At 40.9% G+C, this 25,393-nt stretch overlaps 1 protein-coding gene across 2 annotated transcripts in view; it reads left to right on the forward strand.

Annotated features, from left to right (window-relative positions):
• The window catches only part of susd6 (sushi domain containing 6), a 37,906-nt gene that overhangs the window by 8,020 nt on the left and 4,493 nt on the right, over positions 1-25,393 (forward strand). For both annotated transcript variants that reach the window (XM_040124872.1, XM_040124871.1), the window contains exons 2-5: positions 3,094-3,279; positions 23,568-23,762; positions 24,300-24,494; positions 24,621-24,759. In XM_040124872.1, coding sequence (XP_039980806.1) covers positions 3,135-3,279; positions 23,568-23,762; positions 24,300-24,494; positions 24,621-24,759 — 674 coding nt within the window. In that variant the 5' untranslated portion in view covers positions 3,094-3,134. The remainder of the gene's footprint in view (positions 1-3,093; positions 3,280-23,567; positions 23,763-24,299; positions 24,495-24,620; positions 24,760-25,393) is intronic.

Genomic DNA, 25,393 nt, shown 5'->3' on the forward strand with positions numbered 1-25,393 from the left:
ATGTGTCAAGCTCAACATCTTTGTTGGTATCTGACAGGAAACCCGCACAGTTGCGAGTTAGAATGTTGACTTTCAAAGTATTTCTGTGTTTTGCTGTCAAACTGCCTGCTGTGTTATTAATCAATTAAATGCATGGACGTAAACTCAGAACATCAAGAGATCTGCAAAAAAAAATCCTTTAAGGCTCAGGGCTAACTTGTACCAGCTAATTGGAATGCTGTATTTTGTGGGATACCTTTGCACAGTTAATTACTTACTTTCTCCTTTCTCAGATATTCCTGTGTGAAAGCAATTAAGCTAATTCTGCTTAAGTTTTCACTTTGCAAACGTACTGGTCATTCAATACTCTCCCCTCAGCTCTTTCAGTAGATCGGTTCTGCATTATAAATGCCATCCCAAGAGGTTGTTTACACCCCAACAAGTGCCTTTGTTATTTTATTGTGCCTGCCTTTGACTTTTGTTTGTCCTTGATTTTTCTAAGACGAGTTAATGTAAAGCCTATCTGTAACCCAGGTCTTAGCAGCAGTGCTCTGATCCCAACATGGACAAATGAGAATGTGTCTATGGATCAAATGGCTGGCACAGGTCCCCTGCATGTGTTTTTGACTGTCTGCCCTTTGGCTCAATGCAGTAACCAAGCTGTCCTGCCAAAACTGACTTACGTCACTCTCTCCCACTGGCCTTCACCACATGCAGGTATGCCTCTCCATCCTACCTACTCTGGGGGACATCAGAAAGGTGACAGGCAGTAGGGGTTCCTGCTCTTTGTTTTTGTTAGAAATTTTCTGCCAGTTTAAGTTATCTTGATCTTTGGTAATTTGAAATCTAGCCTACTGCAGGACACTCAAATGTGGACGCACCGGCAGTAGCATAAAATGTGCTGAAGCTGAATTTGCATATTTAGCGCCCCGGTACAGAAGGTAGATACACATAGTGTTTCTCATGATGCCAATTTCGATACCCCAACTTAGGGTATCTACCAATTAGATTCAATACCATTGTTTTCTTTTTTTCAAATTTTAAAATCTGTTTACCTTGATGAGTGGAACTTACTGGGATAATTTCCATGTAAAGTAATATGAGGCCAGGGATTACTGTGTCGCTGACAACGGAGTTAGTGGTCTGTTGTGAAAACTGAATTTCATAATGACATTGACAAAGAAATTGCATTTAATCTAGATCGGTCACTTTCGGCAGATAACCGATCCACTTAATAGGGTCTGTATTGGCCTTGATGAAATCCAGCGGATGCACCCTCCCAACCTCGGCCAACCTCCTGTGTTTGTTTACTGTTAGTTTCCTCATCACAGTAGCTCCTGATGGTATATATGTGGCAGTGCCAGTGGCCATGCGGCAGATCTGCAATCAAATTTGTGGCTGTCTAAGTGCAGCCATGCCATTACAGTAGCCATTAGCTCAGCAGCCTTGTGTAACTATAATGGGCTCTCTGCCCTCTCTTGCTGCCTGCCAGCCAGTTAGCTCCCCACAAAATGCAGCTCCTGCCACTTCATTGCAATGTCTCTGAAGCAACATAACCAGTTCTATGTGCACCTGCATCTCATTTTCGTAATGATAGTGTATGTTTTGCTGTACCCCCCCCAATCCACCAATAAATGCTTTTAGGAAGTTCGTTAAGTTGGTATCGTGGAGAGAGGATAGGGGTGTTTTTGTCTCTGTGCATATGAATGTGTTTTTTCATCCCAATGATGCTGTTCAAAGGTGTCTCACAGTAACTCTGTATCTCCTTCCTGCTCTTCCCTGCGGTCATCCAGCTGTTCTGCGAACACAGCATTTTATTTTACATTTACACATTAGATGTTTTACATTTACAGCACAGATACCACTTACACTGCACTTACACTTTGTTTAGAACAGAAAAAAAAAACATAAATAGAAAAACATTGTTTGCCATCTATACAAAGCGGTGCAAGACTTATTAGAAAGAAACTTATTAGACTGATATTATTGGCTGATATTGTCTAGAAAAAAAAACTTTACATCTATCATCAACTTATGCAGTATGTTTGGCCATATGAGCGGTGTAATAATACAGGAGATATTTCAGAAAGCAGCACCTGACGTAGTTATCTTTACATAATTTGTCCATCAAACTCTATTAAAGATAACAATCTGCAGCATATGGCAGACTAGCATCACAGCTGAGGAGACCGTGGAATACCATCTGTTTATCATTCAACTGTAAAATACTGTGCCCTCTTTATCATGTCTCTTTAATAACTAGTTTTGCTTAAAAACTGTTTTATGTGCTTTTATTAATGCACAAACAAACTAATATAGAACAAATAACGAATAAATTAACAAATATCTCAAGTTTTTCTGGTGAGCAACACTGGCCTGACACTAGGGAGAAGCCAGAGTCATAAACTTATTGAAATTTCACTTATTTTATGATGGAATTTCAATAAAATACAGATCTTTGGACAAGCTCATCTACTCACTAACAGGGTTTTTGTAAAAATTGCAGTTGTAATCACTGTTTTGTTTTTATGCTGACTCTCTCTCTCGTACATTTTAAGCCTCTGTCCTCCTAATGCTGCTACCTCGTCAGCAGCAGGGATCTGTTTCCCTGTTACATCATCTACGGCAGAGTCTAATGGCTGGTTTATTTAGTTAGATTTTGAGCCAGAGACAAGAGTGGGGATTGAGGGGAGATCGGAGGAACTCTCATCGCTGCTGCCGCTGCCGCTGCCGCTGTCACTGCTGCTGCCAGTATCGCTGCTGCTGCCGCTAGCGGTTTTTAAAAAGGAGAGCTGGAAATTGTTGTCTGTCTCCAGGGGGTGGTTTAAATAGGAGGATGCTGTCTTGAGGAACTAACGCATGAGAAGAGGAAGTACACCACGTCATTCATGTAGTTATTGTTATCATCACTTAAACCAACTGCTAATTGATGACGTGCCGGGAAGGCCTTTCTGTCACTCTCTGTTTCTCTTCTTGTATTTATAGCTCCTTTTTTATTCCTTCCTGTCTCTCTGTGTTTCTTTTGGTTACGTAATCCTCGACGAATGTTGATAGTAATCCGTGTCCTTCCTCCCCCTCCCTCTCTATCCCTTCCTCTCTACGTGGCCTGGACAGGTTAAGCTGTAGCGGACTCTCGCTGGTCGCCAGAGGAAAAGATGTGCGATGGAATGTTAGCGTTTCAGACGAGAGCCCTGTCCTCCTCCTCTTCTTCCTCCACCTCCTCCTCCTCTCTAGCCCACAGGCTGGCTGCCGCTGTCCTTCTTCTCCTCTTCACCCTGCTCCCTCACGGTCACGCATCAGGTAAGACAGGCACACACACACACACACTCTTTCTCTCTGTCTCCGCTCCCACATGATTCACATCGACCAAAACCGCCATCTTTGCCCGTCTCTTGTAAATTGATTGAGGTTATTTTTACCTTGTCTGGCAGGTCAGTTAGATTAAATTGGTCTCCTTTACCCTTGGGTTGGTCAGGTTGCTCTGCTTCCGTGCGGCAGCCGAGTGCTCGAACCCACCCACTCTGAATCCATTCACTGCCCTAATGAGTCACAACAGTTTGCCTCCACTATTGAGTGAAGGAGAGAGAAATGTTGTCTGTGGACACATTGCTGTCATAAGGGTTTAATCAGCCCCGACATTTAGTGTCCTCTGAGAGCTTTTAGCATGGCTAGCCAGCTTTGGTTATCATCCCACAACAGCCCTCATATCAGGCTGAGATCTTAGATTATTATCTTTGAATGTGAGATATCAGGTTTTAAAATTGAACTGATTGTCATCTAGTGGAGGGATTTTGGTTCACACATGGAAGTTAAAGTAAACAGAGGTAATACAGGTATTTATCAATCACCACAGGACGTATAGAGCTTGTGTCCTTTGTTTCTTCTGAAGGAATACAATGTCGATGGCTTGTACTCGCCGAACCCCTTCACTTGTGCCAGCTTTCCTTTCACTCCAGCCCTCCAATATTCCAGTCCCCTCCCCCCACACAAACACACACTACCTCTACACATGTACTACCCACACACACTCCCCACACATAGCCAGCTTGTGAAATGTGCCAAATGTCCTTGCCACAGAGAGCAGGCGGACTGTGTATGTATGAATAAGTAAATGTTTGTGTGTGCCTGTGTGCGTGCGTGTGTGTGTGTGTGTGTGTGGGGGGGGGGGTGCTCTGGGATGTTTTTAAAGCATTAATTGATTTTCTTTCTTTAATGCCTTAAATAAATTAATGTGTGTGTGTTTGTAAGTGTGAGAAACAAGAGAAGGAGTAGAAAGAGAGAGAGATGGGCGGATGGACAAGGGGAGAGCACTGCTCTCCCAAGTGTACTGTGTCTCTCTCTCTCTCTCTCTCTCTCTCTCTCTCTCTCTCTCTCTCTCTTTTTCTCTTTTTCTCTCGCTCTCTCTCTCTCTTATGTAACACACATGATTCATGTTGAGCCCAGAGGGGATAGTATCGCAATCATGTTTTGCGTCCAACACAGTCACACACATACACTGTCTACTGATACCAAAGAAATGTGTCCTCCCACGTGCTCTCTGGTAGGTGTGTATATCTATGTATGTGTGCAAATCTTTATGTGTGTGCTCCGCATACTCTGGTTATTTGTGAACGTTGCACATAGAATAACATATTTGCTGTACCCAGAAATTCTGTGAGTCTGTTTACCAAAGTACTAACCCTGTATCGACCGTTTTTGTGACCGTTGGTGCATTACGTAGGGACAAATGTGCACCCAAGAATTTCTTTCCAGTACCCATGATGCAACTGCACCTTTTAAGACTGCCAGTCAAATGGTGGAAAAGGAGAGATCGTTATCTAGACTCCACTGCTAGATCTCTTTTCAACTGGCTTTGTTTTTTTTTTTACATTGTTTCTTTTGTTTTTATTTTGACACTGGAATTATTTTGTGTTGTGATTAACCTATCTTTCAGAAGTGTAATGGAAACTTCTACTCTGAGTGAACTGATGACACTACAAAAGTTACTTTAAGTGTCGTCATAGCTGTGTATTTTTAACATATGTTCTTCCTTATAGTACTCAAGGCAGTAATTTATGCTGACTCACAGTTCATGAGTTGTGGCTCTTCAAAATGGTGTATAAGACATGATATTTGCTCTATTCTATTGAATGACTATGCGCTAAATATATTAATAATACTAGTGAATGGCTTATGCACAGGCTTCAAGGCAAACTGTATTGAAATAAATCTTTTCCCCTAATCTGTTAATGATGAATGAGTATAGTATTTCATATTTCTGATCAGTTTTTCGGCATTTTCAATTCAGGCATTGTAGTATGAACTTAAATTTTTAATCAGACATCACAGCAACTTGTATTGAGGAATTTAGAGCCTTGCCTCCTTAATGGTCAACAGAAGTAACAGAAAGAAATCTACGAGATATTTTTAAACATAACGTAGTGCTCCTTTCCAGTAGATTTTCTGTTGAGTCCCGATCACAGAGGAAAAACGATGAAACTGTAATGACTTTCATTGTAGTAGAAAACAAAGGATATAGCGAAGGAAATGGAATATAAATAAGAACAATATAAATGGGTTGTATGTAAACATGAGAAAACATAACAGCAGTTACAATACTAGTACAACCAAGACACGAATTGCAGCATTTACAGCATTAAAGTATGAAATTAAATCTATAATTGTGTTACCAAGGTGAGGCACTCATCTTAAAGCTTTAAAAGTCATCATGCTATCAGTTCTCCTGTTCACTGGCCTTTCTCGCTCCTGCTCACTGTACAAAATTCACATAGGTAATCCCTTGACATGTTCCAGGGGTGGAGATTGCTCTGGAAATTTTCATGAATATGAAATTTCATCACCGCTGACAGGCTTATTCCAGACTCATACAAATAGCAGTGAGTGGTATGAATAGAAATTGATACTAAAAAAAAATACTGTACAGCATTTGCTTTCTGGAGAAAAAGCTCCAAAACGCCAGACACCGGAATACAGCACAGAGCAGCATCCAACCTCTGTTTATGGTCTGTGGAGTTTTATGTGTCACTTATGGTCTTTTGTGGAGATTAGTTATTATTGCCTTAGGAAATTTGGCATTTCAGTGGTGAGAAATTAGATGGAGAGACAGGATGATACACCATAAGGGTTGAGGTACTCTTTTGGTTCCTTTAACAAAGAAAGGGAAATCTTTAAGCTTCTGCATTTGGTGTTTTAATGTTCTTTGTGGAAAGGTCAGGACAACAATTTCTTGTACCTGTTAATGCGCTCTGTTAGGACATAGTCACAAAACCTTTTGGAGCCAAGGTATTTTTAGAACCAATCACAGTCCAAGTCATGTCTTTCTTATCTGTCGTTCAGCTGTTCATTATAAACAAGATTACCAGCAGGGTATCTGCTGAGCTTATGTGAATGGCTCCCTCAAATTTGTGTTTGTGATTGCTGTGTATGATTACATTTGTGTTTATGATTTGGGACATTTTACCAAAATTAACAACACACTAAAGGAAACATCCTCTGCTTTCAAGCAGAGTGCCAGTAAACACACACAGCTACAAATCAGTACCTTGGCTTTTGTGTATGCAAAGGATAAATGTTGTCGGTCTGGAGGATTTTCAGGGCACAGTGCAAATATCGCTTTTTTCATATCTTTTCTAAGTCTATCTGACATCCCACTATATTGGCTGCATAGAGCTCAGTTCCCTAATATGATGTCAGTTCCTTACAGTGAGCCGTTGTGGTAAGCCTAGACAGTGAGTCAGAACTGAAAGTGTATAGATGGGTTCTCAGAGCACCGAAGAGTCTATTCACATGATCACATGGCTTGTTTTCGACATTAACAGTGTTATATGTCAGGAGGCAAAAAGACTCTGACTATCCTCGTGGGTCTAGTTAAATAGATAAACGATGCCCTCTAAAAGCCCATTGTCCTCTGAAGTTGAGTTAAAGCTGTACATGAAATTGGCAGCGAGGTCCAGAAGTCTCCCACAAACAAGCCTGCTGTGTGCTCTGGGAGGTGGTGACGTTTGTGTATGTTAATGTGTGAGAACGGGAAATGGCTTTCCCTGGGCCTACAAGAGAAGTGGAGTCATAGGGTGAAGAAAAGAGCAGGGGGGAAGGGGAGGAGAGCAAAAAAGGGAGCAGAGAGCTGCCTTTCTAATTTCCTCTGAGATTTGTGTTTGTTTTTAACAATCAATTGTCCATTATTGGCTTGAGTTAAATACATTCTTCTCAGCCTGAAAAAGGCCTATTGCGCAGAGAGATCCTTTTGTTTTGGCAGACCTTGAATCAGCGTGTACGACCAACCCAAGGATATGAGGATGTTTTCTTGAAAGTCAACTTACTCAAGGAAAAAGACTCGACAACTCCCTTTTTCTCTTTAATAACAGAGGAGACTCCAGTGGCTAGCATAGCGTCACTGCTCTGACCACAGAGGAAAATATCTGAATGAGCCATGCCCTGCTTCTGGCATCTTCAAATAGCTGTAGTCTTTGAGACTTGTTGCTTTCTGTAGCCAAACAAACTGATGTGAGTGTACAAAAAAGCCACAGTGTGCAAGTCTGCCTGCACACACACAGGCTGGGTTTACAAACAGTGCAGTCCGGGGGGGGGGGGGTGTCCTGTGCAATTAACTGTTCAGAATAGTCCCCTGAAGTCCTGTTAGCAAGGCGTTTTGCAGGCAGGCAGGAGTAAAGCAATAAGTTGGCTACTGGCTTCTTTCTGAAATGTGAGAACAAAGAGGGCTTTTAGGGGCGGTATTGGAAACCTCAGGCCAAACCACAGCAAGCTGCAGCTCCACTAGATCACCAGTCTGCAATTAGGACTGCTAACTCACTCTGTGTGTGTGTGTGTGTGTGTGCGTGTGTGTGTGTGTGTGTGTGTGTGTGTGTGTGTGTGTGTGTGTGTGTGTGTGTGTGAGAGAGAGACGGGGTATATTGAGCACAGCACAGCCCCTTTTCTATGATGTTTCTGTTCTTTTTCTTTCTCTCTCTTTCTCTTTCTAAGGCTCCGGCCATTAGCCAGGTGAGACTGAAGCCCAATAGCAGCAGTCTGGTCGAATCCATCAGCCTTTCTCTTTTTCATTACCTGTGTGTTCATCACTTGAGCCATCACTCTCTGCTCTGACCCTGTGTCATTTAACAGCTCTTCCACCCAATCAAACCCTAAAGGGAAACTTTAAACGCCTCACCAGACAAAGAAATACTCCATGGAAACAGATACTGCAGTGCGGACAGGCGACACAAAACCATTTCATTCACTTTAAACAGTTGACCAGACAGTTCCATTACTTTGTGAAGATCTCATATGGCCAGGATTATTGTCAGCTACACGTTGCTCCCGCCCATCTGCTGAACACTAAGCTTATCATAGGATGTGATTTTCATATTTTGACTCAAATTTGATGTTATTTTTAATTGATTTTTACTGATTTGGGTGTTTGTTTTTCACATTTTCACATTGTTCTCCTGATACATATATTTGTGGTTGCAATTTGTGTCTGCAGTACCACACGCTGTTATTTCCCTACTGATGAAAGATACTGTATGTTAAAGGTTAATGAATGTCTAAGCAGGGAGTGGTGGCGCTGGCATGACCATTCACACCAACGGTCAAATCTGATAACATACAAAAAGAGTTAAAATACACTGAGGCACATTTATAGCCAAGCTCTTACTGGTTATTTTTCATGCTAATCCCGGGAATATAATGTTACAACCTATGCAGTTGTTATTAAAAACACCATTTCGCTTTGCATTGCTCAAAGTTTTCTTTCTGGGCCGCTCTCCGGAATGCCACGATTATTTTGAAGCTACATTAAGGTTGGGGAGTGGAAGAGGCAGTGTATAAATTGTTTTCTAGTGAAATGTGTGTGGCTGTCTGAAGCAGCAGGCAGTCATAATGATTTCCAAAGGGCCTCATCTGAGGGACCAGCCTGCTGAGTAGAGGACATCTCTGACTAATGAGCTGCTAAATATATCCCCCAGTCTCTCCTGTCTTCTGTTGCTTTTGCTTTTGCTCTTTCAGCCTTTTATTCATTCCTTTTCTTTAGTTTTTGTCTTTGCTCTCATTCTGCATTATTGACTATCTTTTGTACTTTCTAGCTTTTTTGTGTGTTTTTTGTATCTTTTTTATTTGCCTTTTTAAGCTATCTACTCAGACTCTTGCCATAATACATTTTCATGTTAATTTCTTTCATTTTTGACTTTTTTTAAAACTCTACTATGTCTCCCATTTTCTCTTGCCTGTCTTTTTTCATTTCCCTCCTCTCTCGACTCTTTGATGTGTGTTTTTCAGGCCCACGGAAACAGTGTGGGCTGAATTTTTCGTCACAACATTAGTCAACAACAGCATCATGTTCAAACATGTTCATCAGCTTACACATAAGGCATCAAGCACACATGCTGAATTTGCCAATTGTTGAGACATCCACACTGTGCCAGACTGAGCAACCGTGATCAGAACTCGTGACAGCGGTATGGCATGAATGGTTCTTCAGACAACAGTATGGCAGGGTAAAAACTGATAACTTGATGCCGAGTTGAAGGTTTTTACCCTTTTCCCATTATATCGAAAAGTTAGACTGTAAACTCTCAACAAATTGTGAAGAAAAACATCCATATCTTGCTGTGTAGACCAAGGAGAGCTCAGTTACTGTGTTTGCCAATGTTGGTGAAAAATAAAGTTACACTTCCTCTAGCTGCTTCACAATGAAGCCTTCCAGGGGTTCGCCATTTGAAGGCTTTTAATGTGAAGCAGCAGCAGTACGTTTGGCTTTCATTAGCAGTATCTTAACACAGCAATTACAACTTGTAACCACTGAAATTCTTAGGTTAGACAGAAGCTACCAAAGTACAGACAGCTGGATTTCACGGGACTTTTAAAAACCTAACAGTGCTTTCTCTTTAGCTGCCTGCATGACCGTCAGTTTAACACAACAGCAGAACTGATGCATTGCCAGTCAGCGTGGTTATCCGCTGCTGCAGCAGAGTACAGACTGGAAATGCAATGTTCATGCATCAACATGCCACTGCTATAGCGAGACAGTGGAAATTGGGCAATATTGCTCTGCATCCCCAACAAGGCCTTAATCTGTTGATTCAACATTTAGCTTTAGTCCAACTTTAGCTTCGTCTCATCAAAAATTCTGCTAGTTTATTTGCTAAATAACTTATCCAAACTGCAAATAGGCTACTCATACACAGCCAGTCATAGCAGCAATGCAGCGAGCAAAATAAAGTAAACCACTTGATCTGACAGACTTGTTGATATTGACCTGAGGGGAAGGGCTGGGCTATACTTGTACTATCCTGCCACACTTGTGTGGCTTGTTGTCATGGGCGGAGATGGTGTACATCTATTTCTTTTTAACTGGCTCCAGTTCTGCAGAAATGGCTCTATCACTGCTGTCTTCTTTTTAGGCCATTTCTAGTTCAATAGATGTTTAAAAGAGATTGTAAATAAGGAGAAGAGAGAGGTTGACACATCACAAATCATGAATCATAGCTGATCATCCTCCAGAGAGAAGTCAGATTATAGATTTTGATTCAGAACAGCACCCCTTGGAGCTGTTAGGGAACAAATGCCTTTTATAAAAGATACTTAAGTATTTTGCATGGTTGCTGCCTCATAGGCCTGAGCCTAGGTACAATCTGAATTCATGGCCTCCCTAGTTTCTACTCTACCCTTTCAACATGGCTATAATTCAGTTTTAATTGTGAGTACATTGTACATGCTTTGGTCTAATTTTTGCCAGTAGGATGTCCTAATGAACAATCAATATTTCCTGTCTACTTCTCATTATTTCATGTTTTTCTTTTCATTCTGTCAAGACCCATCTCTCAAACTATCCAGTCCATTAGATGAAGTTTTGAGATTTTTATCGGCCAGTTGGCTTAGCCCCACTCTAATGCCCTCTGTCCTTATTACATCATCTGTAAACAGCTCTCTGTAACAAACAGAGGCCAAATGGCGAAGGTCTTCATATAGGCTTCACTGGAGTCCATTTGGATAATGGTGTCAGGATTTCTGAGAAGCGTGCATATTTCTGTATGACTTATCTATATTTATTTACATATCTATGTACAGGATAGTATTTATAGATGAATCTTTGAATCTCTGTTCAATTCAAAAACAATGCGATATGACCATCACAAGCCATCAGAGTTCAGAGACGTCTCTAAATTGCTGGCTTAGTCAGACCAACAGTAAAAAAACTCAAATAATCAACTTATAATAACAAATGGAGAAATTTTAGCAACTCTAAGCATTAGTAAAGCTGCAATCAGCAAATATTTAGTTTTTCGATTAATAAATGAAAGGCAACAATTATCAAAACTGGTTTTGATTAATTTTCTGTTGATAGTATGAATAACAGCTTGTTTAAACATGTTATCTTTGACACCTTGGGTTTGTATGTGAGGGCTGAAGTCATTATTATAGATGTCAAATGTGATTATTTGTAACATGCTTGGCATGTGTGAAAATAACTTGAAACTTGTGACCTCCTGTCGTATTTGAGAGGTTGAGGATTAACCACTTTCAAGTTACAATTTTATTTCAGTGTGTGTAAGTCAGTAACTGTAGTGTTTGTTGTTAATGTGCAGTGCTTCCTTTCACTCACAGTTGTTCTCACAGCTACAATTTACTGAGATGTATGGGTGAAGTTAACTTGCTCGTCATGCTGGCAGGAGTCATATCCAGGCTTTGGATGATGGCAAAGTTTTGTGTCCACACACAGTTTGCTGTGTTGGAGGTCTAGCTGGCAATATAAACTGTACTTTGTACTTCCTCATGATGATAAACAGTACTTTGTTGGAAACACTGTCACTGGACTTCCTACTGACAACAAAATGTCTGTGATCTAGTATTTTTGCCTTAGGTGAAATTTGTCTACCAAAATTCTTGCATTTTTCATCTTTATTTTATTATAAAAAGGTTTCGGTATTGTATTCTTGCATGTGTATCTCTTTGAATTCAGTGTTATCCAGCAGTTATATTCCTAGCTGACAAGACTTGATAGTTTGTCCAACTTGTCTTGACATCAATTGCTTGGCTTTTACTTAAAGCTAATGGGTAATTGCCCAGGAGCTTGATATATTTCCTTGGGAATATTTTCAGTGTCCCTGACAAATAAAGGGAGAGGCTGTGGCTAATCCTAGCTTTTCTGTTCTTTTCAGTAAAACTGACGTAGTGATACCAATGAGTGGGGATGTCCCGATCAAATCTTTTTTGCCGGTCATCAAGATCCAGCTTCTTTAATAGTTAGCATCTCACAGTGCACTGCTTTCTAATGCATATATTTTATATGCTCAACTGTTCATATGCTCATAGTGGTGTTAATTAGGAGATGGATCCACTGTTTTGTGGAATTAGTTTCCCTACACAGAGCAAACAAAGGTTTAGAAATAACTCAGGGTTTACATTATATAGGTGATACATTTACTCAAAAAAAAGTCTCTGGATTGTGGATCCCACAGCAATGTTACCAGCAAGATTAACTGAAGACTTGCAATATCTGCACTCACTTTTGTCAAGCATGTCCTTTGATCAGCTTCCCCCTATGATTCGAAGATCGGTTTCAGTTTATAGTACTCTATAGTGTATGTTAGGGAAATCAGCAAAGGTCTCTACTGTAAACCAAACACACAATATGTTAGCATGTAAGAACCCACTTTTGCGAAAAAACACAGGACTACACTAACAAAAAATGGCATACCACTTCTCACAGTGGAGCAGGCTGCATGTGTTAAATGGGCTACTGGTGCTTGGTGCCATTTGTTCACTCTCTTGCTGACGTGCTTGAGCAGTTGCTCTATCAAAGTGCAGTTGGGTTCATTACAGTGATGATGGACATTGGACTGTAACAATGACTGCATTGTTGAATCACTGGAGATGTAATTCAAAATGTGGGATACAATCTCATTCTTCCCTGCCTTTTTGTTTTTGACAAGGATACATCAGCCTAATCCTGTATCCTACTGTGTTAACATAAAAGAAATAAACAGTTATTGTATTCTAATAAGTCTTCCTGCTCTCTGCAATAAGACTGCTCCATTCGTCCTAGCCATTGTGTTGTCTGTAGTACGGTATGTGCTGTGGTATTGCAGTGAACCTGTTCACCAAACAACCCAGGCGTGCCAGTAAAGATAAGTCGGCCAGAAAAGAACAGCCAGCTGCACACTAAGCTTTTGTCTTACTGCAGTTTTTAAAAATTTCCATCCTATTACAGCTCTCAACAGTCTTACACCGCTCTCACCAATGGCTCTGGTACTATAACACATCAGCGTGCCAGCTCTGTTAAGCAGGTTTGGGATTATCTCCCTGACTTTCACCTTCAACAAATGTCCCAGGCCCAGCACTCATATCTCTGCTGCCTGGCAGGCCCAGGCTGCTGAAATATGATCAGCCCACAGTTGCATTGACAGTTTTTTGGGGGGGTTCGTGTGTGTGTGTGTGTCTGAACACATGCACGTGTGTGTAGGAGGGGTCCCACACACTCTTTTGTTTTTCTCTGAAAGCTGAGAAGAAGGAATGTCTGCCTCCCAGCTGTCTTCTGCAGTAAGGGTGATAGAAGAGAGAAGGGGGAGCTCACTGTTCTCCTCCGCTAACATCCTCCCATCTGTTACTCGAGGACAAAAAGTGCGTGTATGTGTGTGTATGCTTGTATCTTAGAGGCTGAAGAGAGGGTCACACAATGGTTGTACTCCCCCCTGCCCTCACCCACTTTGGCCTCTCATGCATATTTAACCCTTCAAATGCAAAGTTGTCTGTTGTGCTTTTCAGAGGCACGCTGCTTAAATCTGTCACTGTGACCCATCCCTTGGTGAGCGAGGACAATGGGGTGTAAATGCAGCACACGTGGCTTGCTAAATGCATTGCAACAGCAGGGGAGGAATGGGTGGGGAGAGGGAGGATGTTTCTGTCTGTTTAGAGACTTCCTTCACCATGGGTGTATGCAGTATGTGTTTGTTTCTGTGTTGCAGCTGTAGGAAGAGATGTAATGAGAGGCCGGCTAAGTTGTCTACAAATGCTCTTCTGGAAGCCCGCAGCTATTTGTCTTATGTTCTGTTGCAAATTTCCTGTTTACTGTAGAAATGACACTGTTGGTTTTGGCTCCAGTGTACAATATGGACCTTGCTTGGCCTTTGTGGCAGTGTGTGGTGATGACACGAGGGCCCAATGCTCCGTCTGACACTCAGCTTCATACCCTGTGCCCCTAACATTCACACAACAGAGATAGGTTGTCGGTGAGTAACACAAACCTGTTGTTTACAAAGGCGCCTTGGGACACTTGCAATCTACAATTGCATAGTGAATAAACTGTCCTCCTGTATCTGTGTGTACTCAGGCTTTTATATAAATGTGACGGCACCTCCCTCACACTGCCTCCCTGTTCTTCATCCTCCTCTTCATACTCCTCCTCCTCCATTCTTCCTCAGTTAGGGCCCTCCACCTTCCCTCAGAGGCCCCTGGAGATAGAACAACAGTGCTTTTTTGGAAAAATGGGTTTCATGCTTTGAGGTTTTAGCTTTGTTCTGCATTCTTTCTGCCCTACAGTAATACAAGTCCACCTTTTATAACAGTTTTTTTTCACATTTTTCTTTCCCATAACCTTTCCCCTTGTTCAACAAAATGTGCTTTAGTTCTCTTTCTGTCTTTCTCTCAGTTCGTAGTCAGTCAGTGCCCAGCTGTTATGGGTGGACAGAATATGAAAGCAGATGTGTGTGTGGGTGGGTGTGTGTGGGTGTGTGTGTTACTATTACTGCATGACAACTTCTCAGTTGCTCACAGTAGAACATGACACTGCTAGTATCGCTCACCCAGACATTAAGAGTCCCATGTTATGGCCCCGTGTCACCCATCCAGGTCAGTGTACTGAGATGTGTCACCTCATAATGTTCGAAGTGTTTCTCACTGAAACCTCATCTTTGATGTTTTGTGTATTAGTGAAAGAAGGAAAGTGAGTGCAGGAAGCTTCCTCTACACACACACACACACACACACACACACACACACACACACACACACACACACACACACACACACACACACACACACACACACACACACACACACACACACACACACACACACACACATAGATAGATAGATAGATAGATAGATAGATATGATATCACAGTTTTCAGTTTCACTATGACTCATCTGATAATTTCTAGTTTAGAGTCTACATTACGAAATAACGTTAAAGGTACTTTAATGGTCTGGAATTGAAGACAGAGTGACATCATATCTGAAGTTTACCAAACGTTACAAAGCTTCTCATTGTGTGTCTTTTACTACACTACTACAGTGACTACACCAGTGTAGTTACTTTGAATTGTAGGACTTGATAGACTCGTGTTTCCCAGATGTATCATTTTTATCACCTAACTAACTGTTTCTGTTTTGTAAGTTATAAAGAAAATTACTGTTTTTTTTTTTTGGTTTTTTTTGCCCATCTTACACATATGTCTTTAACAAAGAACGAAGGTTTAGTTGTTACCTTTCATGCATTACATAGTGAAGCCCTTGAGCAGGTTTCCGAATTGTTATGTCCATATAGTAATGAAAAGTCCCTCAGGTCTGCCAACCAATGTTCCCAGAGCCTCACTTAAAACAAATGGAAAACCTGCATTTGCTATTTTAACTTAGGAACAGTTTTACTCAATTAATTTTTTTAAAAACTTCTCAAGAGACACTTATATACCCTCGCTTTTCTTAATTAATGTTTTTCATCTTTGTTTCATGTTATGTCCATTGTTCTTGTGCATATTACTATCCTGCGTATTTATTATTTTGTGCTTAAATGTGAAGCACTGTAACTTTTGTTCAGTTAACTGCTTTATAGATAAGTCTTTACTTTAGGGTGACAGTAATTGTATTACTCTACTAATTTTTCTTCTAAATTCAATGATTATTCATTTGGCCCACAAAAATGTTAACCAACAGTGAAAAAAAACGTCCATCACAAGAGCCCATAGTGACGTCTACAAATGTGATGTTTCGTACTGTCACCAATCCAAAACCAGCTTACTGTTTTGGAAGACTAAGAGAACCAGGAAATATCCACATTTGAGAAGCTTGTAACAGTTAATTATTGCCATTTTTGTTTGAAAAATATCAAATTTTAAAATTGTTTGAGACAATTGTTACGTCAGTTGACAGAACTGATTAATCGACTAATCATTTCAGTACTACTTTACGTTGTTAGTACTTTTGTCATTGGTTGTAACAAAGACAGATTTAACATGACATTCTCAGAGGTGTCCATGGTTTAATTGCAGCTGCGGACCATATCATTAGCTCTCTCCCCATCTTCCCATGTTTCCTGTCCTCAGCTACACTGTCAGCTGTCTAATAAAGGCAAAAAATACCAAAAAAGTAATCTCAGAAGAGGAAGAAAACAAGATGCCCTCTCTCTTTATTTTTCCACCATCCTCCAGAAGCAGAAATGAATGGTGAGCCCTCTTATTCTCTCTATCCCACCAAGGGCTCTGCTGCACTGTACTGCACTCTAATAACAACAGCTTGGCTAAAAATCCTTTGGATTATTGTTAGAGACTGGGGAACGTGGCAAAAAACAAAAACACCCTTGTCCCAAAAATGACAGCAACATCATCAAAAACAACAACAGCGGACTTGGAGAGCAGCCAACAAACGGAACAGAAACATTACCAGGACAAAGAGAGCATCATCATCCCCTCAGTCTTTAGCTTAATCCAACGCACAGCCCCCTTTAACATATATTCATGCACACAAATTCCCCTGCTTTCCAACACACTTGGACACGCTCACGCATGCGCACACACACAAACAGTGGAAAACAAACCCTCTTTTATGGCCTATTGTTATATGGAGCAACCAAACAGCCGGCTGCAGAAGTCATCAGTATCTGATCTGCTTTAGAGTGCTCCCAGCTTGTAATAGAGGATAATTAGAATTTTAATTTGCCTGGGCAAAGAGGGCTTAAACCCTTGTCTTCGCCCCACTAGGGTTTTCCTCAATCCACCCCCTCCTTCTAACTCTTAGCGGGCGAGTGCCATTCGTAACAGATGGGGAGAGGGAGATATTCACAGCCAGGCAGACACTTCAGAGTAAGGCAGGGGGATTTTAACGCCCCCCATGTCCTGAGTCTCCTCCAGCACAGCCTTAAGGCGCTGGATGTTGGGATTAGCAATCAGCCTCATGGGCGCTCTGCCCCGGTCCAGTCCTCCCACTACACCTCAAGTGTTTCTCCAACCCCTTAACAATTAAACTCTTTGATCATTTTACAGTTGCGTGCCCAGAAGATTTCTAATAGTTTTTCCTCTTTATATGTCTACTTTATTTTACTCAACATGGCAAATGCCAAAGTTTAAGTACTGTTATAGGTTTCAGTGGATATTGAAAGGAAACATGGGATAATCTCTGACTTTAAACACAAATGTACCGGACATTTCTCTAAGTATGTCGTTTTCACCCACTATTTCCAGCTGTCACAAGGAACTTATGAATCTGTTTTAGTCATTACTGTTTTCAACATTTCTAAGAAACCCATTGTCTTGAGCAAACACTTACCATCAGACCATTGGGAGAACAGCTTGTGTTTAACTGTGACTCATTCCCTTCCGCATAAGTGCAAAACACGGTCTGCTGAAATCCACTCTGGCTTTGCTTAGTGCTTTAATCAGTTTTTTTCCTGTGTGTGTGTGTGTGTGTGTGTGTGTGTGTGTGTGTGTGTGTGTGTGTGTGTGTGTGTGTGTGTGTGTGTGTGTGTGTGTGTGTGTTTTCAAAGCCAATATTCAATCTAGGCTGAGAGGGTGATGGAAAGGGGAAAGACTGCAAGGGTATATATCTTTAGCACTTCACCATCTCTGGATACTGAAGCAGGGGTTCATTCTTTCTCTCCGTTTGTGCTAGCCCAGCCCATAGTGTGGTATGTACTGTAGCAGCCTGCTGCCTCCTCTTCCCATTGTTGTTGTTGTACAGAGCCTCTCCCTAACACACAGAACTATTGGTCAACCTGCCAAGACATGTCTCTTTTTGGCTTGTGATTGCTCTGGGCCACAGTGCTCCATGATGCTGATGTTTTTCTGCGCTCTCTTACCCTCTCTCCCTTTCTCCCTTCCCACTCTCTTTCTTCCTGCCTGTTTATCAGATGATGAGCACATTTTACTGTCAGTATGTTTTTTTTCTCCGTTCCTTAGTTACTCTTGTCACTGTTTTCTAACCTGACCTCACCTGCAAAAGTCGTGATTTGTTTTTTAAGCTAGGCTCAGTTATTTGAAGTTGAATATATTTATATATCTGCCCAACATTCTTGTTCTAAGGTAGGCGCTGACTTCTTTTAACCCTGTGGGAGAATGAGATTAAGTTAAATTTCTTCATTGCTCTAACTTGTAGAACCATTTTTTAGATATTTCTTTGTCTTAACATATTTTTTCTGCATTTTCACTTGTTAAGCTGACATGGGTTTTAGTTGTTCTATTCTCAAGGGATGCAGTGTGCAAGGAAAGTGTGTATGTGTGTGCATTTATACATATTTAGTCCATATTTCGGGTCTATGTTGTTAGTTGGTGCTACTATACAATGTCTGTGACAAAGGAAAGCAGCAAATTCTCATATTTGATAAGATGGAACCAGAAAATGTGTAGAATGATTGATTGATTGTTTATCAAAAAGTTCCAGTTACTTTTCTCTAGATTGAATCAAAGAATAATTGACAAATTGTTTCAGCTCTAATACAATGAAGCACTACATTAGGACCAGCATAGTAACATAACCTAGAGCTGCTCTTATATATATTGGTGTACTATCTATCGGCTTATGTCATATTATTACTTTGTGAAATTGACATTTTTGTGACCTTTTCTCTCTACAAGTGTTTCAGTTAGTACAGTCCAATTAGCAACTGTTTAAAAACACCTTAGGAGATACAGTATGTCCGAAAAGTTGTATCGTCTAATATGGGAGATATTGGTAAAAATCATGTTGGTACATTGTGCTCGTCAACTTGCTGTAACAATGTAATTGGCTGTGTGTGTTACAAGGCAGGTAAAGGCTTGCAGCAGAATTTTCTAATGCCATCTAACCACACAGTCAATGTAAGTGCTTGTGTAACTGCAGTGGGTGCAAATGACATCTGGAAAACTCAGATGATGTAACTAAGGGGTTTGTACAGGTTACAAGGTTTTCCTTGCATGAGACGGAGAGTCTGGTTTGCTGGGCCACAGGTTTCAAAATGGCTTGATGGTTTGTTTGCACTGACCTGACTTCAGTAACCTCTGTGCCCTGATCTCTCTGTAAGAATTGACCCTCGACTGTGTGAGATCTGGCACTGTAACTATTTCTTAATGCTTTATCAAAAAAACCCATAATAATTCAGGGAGGTTCCTTATGGACTTCGCAACAACAACATAAAAATTAGAGGATTTGCTTAAAGCTGCAAAAATAACTAGCTTGCCCCATTCGGTATTTAAAAGTCTTATACTTGATGAGAACATTGTCACCCTTTGAGTTAAAGCCAGATTATGCTGTATGTTCTTCCTACTGAAACTCATCCACTGGTCTCCTCAATGTTTCCCTCCTCACTATTTTTATCTAGCAGTGAGTTTACATACAGTATGTAGTCTGATCTAATCACTGTAGACTTGTAGAGTGTGGAGGAAGCTTTTGTTACAGTTAGGTTTTCAGGTACTGAAAGGGTGTTTTTAAATACATGGTAGGCAGCATGAGTGGAGTTTTTCATCAGCCTTCATTGAAGAATAACATAAATCGGTGTACTTAAATTCATTTGCTCATTCATTTGTGTTTGCATATGCCTTAATCTCTGAGACAATCTTGCAGATGAGAGAGCAGTTTAGAAGCTAAAGATGATGAATACCATTAATACTCATCAGTCTTCTACAGTTCTGTTGACTGCCTTGCAGTGCTTAACAAAAGAACCTAACAGTGGCTGCTGGCTAAAGGCTATTGTCCTAAACTGTGCCCTAAGGCCTTTTTGGTCCCCTGCTGCCTTGGGTCATCAGTGCATCACCTTTACCACCTCCATCAGCTCCATCTCCTCCACAGATGGCCTTTAGTTGCCCTGAAGCAACTCGGCGAACAACTGCTCAGGTCATGGTGTCAAATGGCATCCTGGAATTTGAGTGTACAAATAGTGTTTCTGTGTGTGAGATCAAGAGTATGGATGTGTTTGAGGAAGAAATATTGATACTACTTTAATGCACAAACCGTGCGCATGTTGTATCCTGTTAAGCAAATGTTCAGTTCAGTGTTTGAGACATTAAACCAGCCTGTTTGTCGTGGCTGAATACTGGATAATCACTGTCAGTGCAATACCTGGCTCTCAAAATGTTGCTTTCTACATATCACAGCTAAACCACATTAATGCACAGAGTATTACTCTGTCCTTTACAGGGCTGGTGCATTTGATTCTAGCCCAATTGATACTTGATATTGATATTTGATATTGTTACATAGATACATAACATAAAATAATAATCTAGATTGGATGCCTTGGATTTGTTGGGTTGGTTTTCTTTTTTTTTCTTTATTTTTTGATTAAAAAAAAAATACATAATGAGAAGGACATTTTACAGTTTCTACATGTAAATGACCTCAAACGTAGTTTGGCATTTCTGTACTGCAATTTCTTGTTACTTATCGGCCGACATATGCTCCTCCTCCTATCTGGAATGAGTTGATGTTGGCTAATTTATCATTGTAGCTCTCATATTGATTTTAATCTAATTAGTTGGTATAATTTCGTTTGTAAAAACGAGATTCAACATGGAAGATTTGTTTCAAAGGATGTATGTTCTTCAGGCTCCTTGTGAAAAATTAGGAAACAACTAATTGAATATATTTTGGTTTTGTACTCTTGGTGGGACAAAATGAGTAATTTGATGTGGTCACTTTGGCGTTTGGAAAACTGTATTTTCTGATATTCTACAGACCAAATGATAATTGATTTATTTAGGAAAATAATGAGCAGATTAACCAATTAAAGTAATAATTAGTTGCAGCCCTATAACAAAGTATTTTGTGATTGAGAAAGATAGAATTATAGAAGGCTATAAACCAGCCCGAATATCCACAGTAGTTTCACAACTACAGCTTTACAGTATATCCCTAATAACCAGGTGGTAACTCCATGTTTTGTTCCACTTAGCAGTCCTTGAGCGCCCACACCAAATCTGTCCTCAGCTGAATTCAGTAATACACCCTTTGGTATTACATGCCTTAGTCCTGGGAGTTTCTTTAGTTTGTGGATGTTAACTTTGTGTGTGTGTGTGTGTGTGTGTGTGTGTGTGTGTGTGTGTGTGTGTGTGTGTGTGTGTGTGTGTGTGTGTGTGTGTGTGTGTGTGCGCGCCTGTGCCTGTGTACTTGTTTTTATGTCTCAGTGGGGACTTTAAATTGAATGCACACTAACCCACTGGGGACTCGTATCAGTGGGGGAAAAAATTTAGGTTCCCACAGGTAGAGACAGTTTTTTGAGGGTTAAGATTTGGTTTTAGGATTCGGGCTAGAGTTAGGTCTAGGTTAGGGAATGCATTATGGCAAGAGGTGTCCCCACAGGGATAGTGGAACGTGTGTGTGTGTGTGTGTGTGTGTGTGTGTGTGTGTGTGTGTGTGTGTGTGTGTGAGTGTGTGTGTGTGTGTGTGTGTGTGTGTGTGTGTGTGAGTGTGTGAGTGTGAGAGAGAGCGAATAGGCGCCTGCACATTTGAGTGTTTGCATTTAATCTTGTGCTGCCAGCTTAGAGCAGCATTTCTCCCCGGAGATTAGAGGATGTTAGAGGCACAGCTCTGGAAATAGTCTCTCTTTCAATCTCTAAACAGACACACAGGCAAGACAAAGTGGCTGTTTGCAATGTTGGTGTGTTTGTTTATGTCAAACAAGTGATAAGGCACTGCAATAGACCGTAGCTAATATGATTTTGTAAATAATCAGACCAAAGATTAAATAATGAGACATATGGTCATTTGTGTTGATGGCGTTTTTAATTTTCTTTATTGTGGGGGGTGTTTTTTAAATTTACTTATGTTTGCGCCTACAGAGAGAAATCACTGCACATCATATAATTGAATTTAATAAACAGATAAGATGTACAGATAAGACACTGTAAATCTTTCACTTACTACGAGAGATTTAATTTTTATATGATAGCCAAAAGGGGTTTTAAGTGTTTAGAGTTCATAGTGAAAAATTTTCCATTGAAGCCAAGCCCAAATTTTGCATAATCACTTTGCAGATTGGCCAGATCAGTGATAATAAAATTGAGTTGTCAGCATCTGTAATTTCCAAGGAACATTGATCAGTCCTCAGACCAGTGATAGTGGAGGTGAAGTCAGAGTCCTGCTGTCGTGTCTCAGTTTACACAGGTGTTGCAATGTTATGTCAGATTGTGGATTTAGATGATCTGCTCTTGCCAGGTTGCAGCTCGAAATGTGTGTGTATATTAACATCAGCGTGGGTGTGTGTGGACAGTGTTTGGAGCTTTGGGAGTGCAGCACAAATTCAGATAATTTACACTCTCACTGTGATGAAACATACACTGACACAAGAAGCTGGCGTGACAGTGCAACATCATAGACATGATGATGGGAAGGTGGATCAAAGCGCAATTAACTTGAGGTCTTCTGTTTCATCTTCATTGGCTGGCTTAGAGCTTCAAGTCTGTCATTAGAGCCAAGAACAAGCCTTGTTAAAGATCCTGTCTCACTGCCTGAGAGACAGACCAGTGGTGGCGTGGGATGAACACAGTCTAATGAGCAGGAGATAATCGAGAGAAATTAGATCTATATGAAGCTACTTAATCCACTGTAGGCACTTGAGATATTCTCTGCACTGCACACCATGGCTATCTCCACCTAACTTGTCATGTTGATACAGTGCCTCTTCCTTGCCTGTGTAAAATGCAGCCTAGTTTCAAGTAACAATACCTCTGAGCTTTAATTATCAGCTAAGCCACTCAACTTGACAGTTTCCCTTTTGAAAAGTTGTTTGACCCCAGTGGCAGGCGCTTTGGAGGGGACCGGCAGAGTTCATGTCGGCGTAATGATAAAACGGCACAATATTCCAACGGCCCCACATTAATGTAATACTAAAATTTAAGAGTAACTGGAAAACTATTATCAAGGTTCTCCAGTAGCCTTTGATGGAGCCAGCCATAACAAAACACACTATTAGTGATTGTAAATACTGGGGTTTTTTGACATAATATTACATAATTCTTCAAAGAACCAGGCCACATTTAAGACAAATTGTCCCTGTTTCCCCAGCAGGAGTTTAACACATGGAAATCCCTGCATAATATGAAAATTAAGATGCCACGTATCCTGTCTAGAGGCAGTCTCGACTCCAATAGGGTTACCTACATACCTTTTTATAATTACCTTGTTACCTTACATTATTAAAATATGGTTCAGAATCCCAATTTAGCTGCTGGCCTGCAGCTAGAAGTTCCCTACATAAGCAGTAAATGATCATGACTCCAGTCTAGAGCCAGAGAAAGAAGCTTCATGTCTTACTTTTGTCCTGTTTAGAAAGCAAAACTTTAAGGGCTTCTATCGTTTAGGCCTTTATGCAGCCAACTAATTCTCATTCTCTTCACTTGATTCTCTGTCTTTAGGTTGTGCTCGGCCACCTGGCGTACAGCACGGAGACCTGCTGAACCAGACCGAAGCTAACCGGGGCTCTTTTCCCCCGGGCACCCTGCTAACCTATGACTGTGAGCCTGGCTACACTGCAGATGGACCCACCACCATCATTTGCACCAGTTCTGGAGCCTGGTCCCATCAACCACCACACTGCATCAGAAGCAACGGTGAGCAAGATTCAAAAATATATATACACGTCAATCACCAGCACACAAGCAACATAACTGAGTGTTTCCTGAAAACTTTTTACTTTTTGTTTTTAGTATAATTTAAAGCAATGTATGGTCTGTTTTGCTGATTTTTAATGGTCATTCTTGGCTTATTATGCTCATATGCAAGTCTAATTTGTCTGTCTGAGTAGAAATAATTCCAACCTATATAAACTTCCTGTTATAACTGGTCAAGTACATGGAGTCATGAACTTCAGAATCAGCTTTATGGGCTTTGAGAATTTGTTCTTAAAACGTGACTGCATCAAAACTGAAATATCACATCAGTTCAAGCACACAGTACCATAACACAAACAGTAAGGTTGCCAATGAGAGCCAGCGGGGATCAATGGGAAATTAAAGCTAAATCTGAGCATTTATTGAACCACAGAAATCAAACCCCAACTGCAGGTAGAAATTTCAGCCAAAGACATTTTCTGTGCACAACAAAAGCCATGGTTGGTCAAAATCTCAATTGCCTCCTCTTCTTCCCAGTGTGTTCACCCCCCACCGAACCAGAGAACGGGGGCTACCGCTGTCACCCATCTCCCTGCCACCGCCTCACCCAGAAGACCGTCATCGAGTACTTCTGTGACGAGGGCTACGCTCTGAAGGGAGACTACAAGTTCCTCACCTGCCAGAACGGCGAGTGGGACAGTCCCATGCAGATTAGCTGCCGATTAACGCAAGGTCTGTTCACCTCAGCTTCCGTGTACTGTCTCTGTTTGTTATCACACAACCTCGTGCAGGAAATGTAGAATCAGAATCAGTGAACCATATTCTCACTTCCTCTTTCTCTCTCCTTGTGTCCCTCAGACAAAGAGCCAAGCTCTCCGCTGGGTATACCGGCTCTGTCTATTGTGGCATCCACAGCTAGTTCTGTGGCACTCATCCTGCTTTTAGTGGTGTTGTTTGTTCTTGTACAGCCAAAACTCAAGTCCTTCCATCACAGCAGGTAAGATACACCCGCATTACAATATTCTCACCCAAATATATGCCAGATCCTTAACTTCACCACAACAGGACTGCAATGCTAGACTCTGAATTTTATTAATATTATCAGAATAATTGATGAAATAACTTTTGACCCGTGAGAACAGTGCTGATGCAATGTGTAACCTCTATCTTATCTCCCAGATCTTTTTTTGGTTGTTTTGACTCATCAGTTCAATCAGTTCTGTTTATAACATTTCACTTTTATAGTTACAAGCACACAAAAACTCCACTCGGCATGTCTTTACACAGTCATGTACTAGATGTATGTCTGCTATAGATTTGAAGCTTAAAATCACACACAATTTGAGTCACAGTTTGGTGCATGGCATTCGATCTGTTAAATGGCAAGTCTGGACTATGACATTGTTTAATCGTCTCTTCCCTGAGGCGGACAACAAAGATTGTTGTTGCAGATATCCTGCCGGCTAAACCCACCTGATCCTCTGGCTTCTTGGGTTAGCTGACACTTCTTCACACTTCTTCAGAAGTGTCAGGTTATTAGTTTTAGTTCTTGACCCAGACCCTTCAGTCTCCATGTTGCTCTGAGTGCGCTTTGTTTTCTGTTTAGCTTTAATTAGAGCTTGAACATGTTA

The sequence above is a fragment of the Xiphias gladius genome, chromosome 4, assembly GCF_016859285.1.
Source record: "Xiphias gladius isolate SHS-SW01 ecotype Sanya breed wild chromosome 4, ASM1685928v1, whole genome shotgun sequence".
NCBI classification, from domain to species: domain Eukaryota; kingdom Metazoa; phylum Chordata; class Actinopteri; order Istiophoriformes; family Xiphiidae; genus Xiphias; species Xiphias gladius.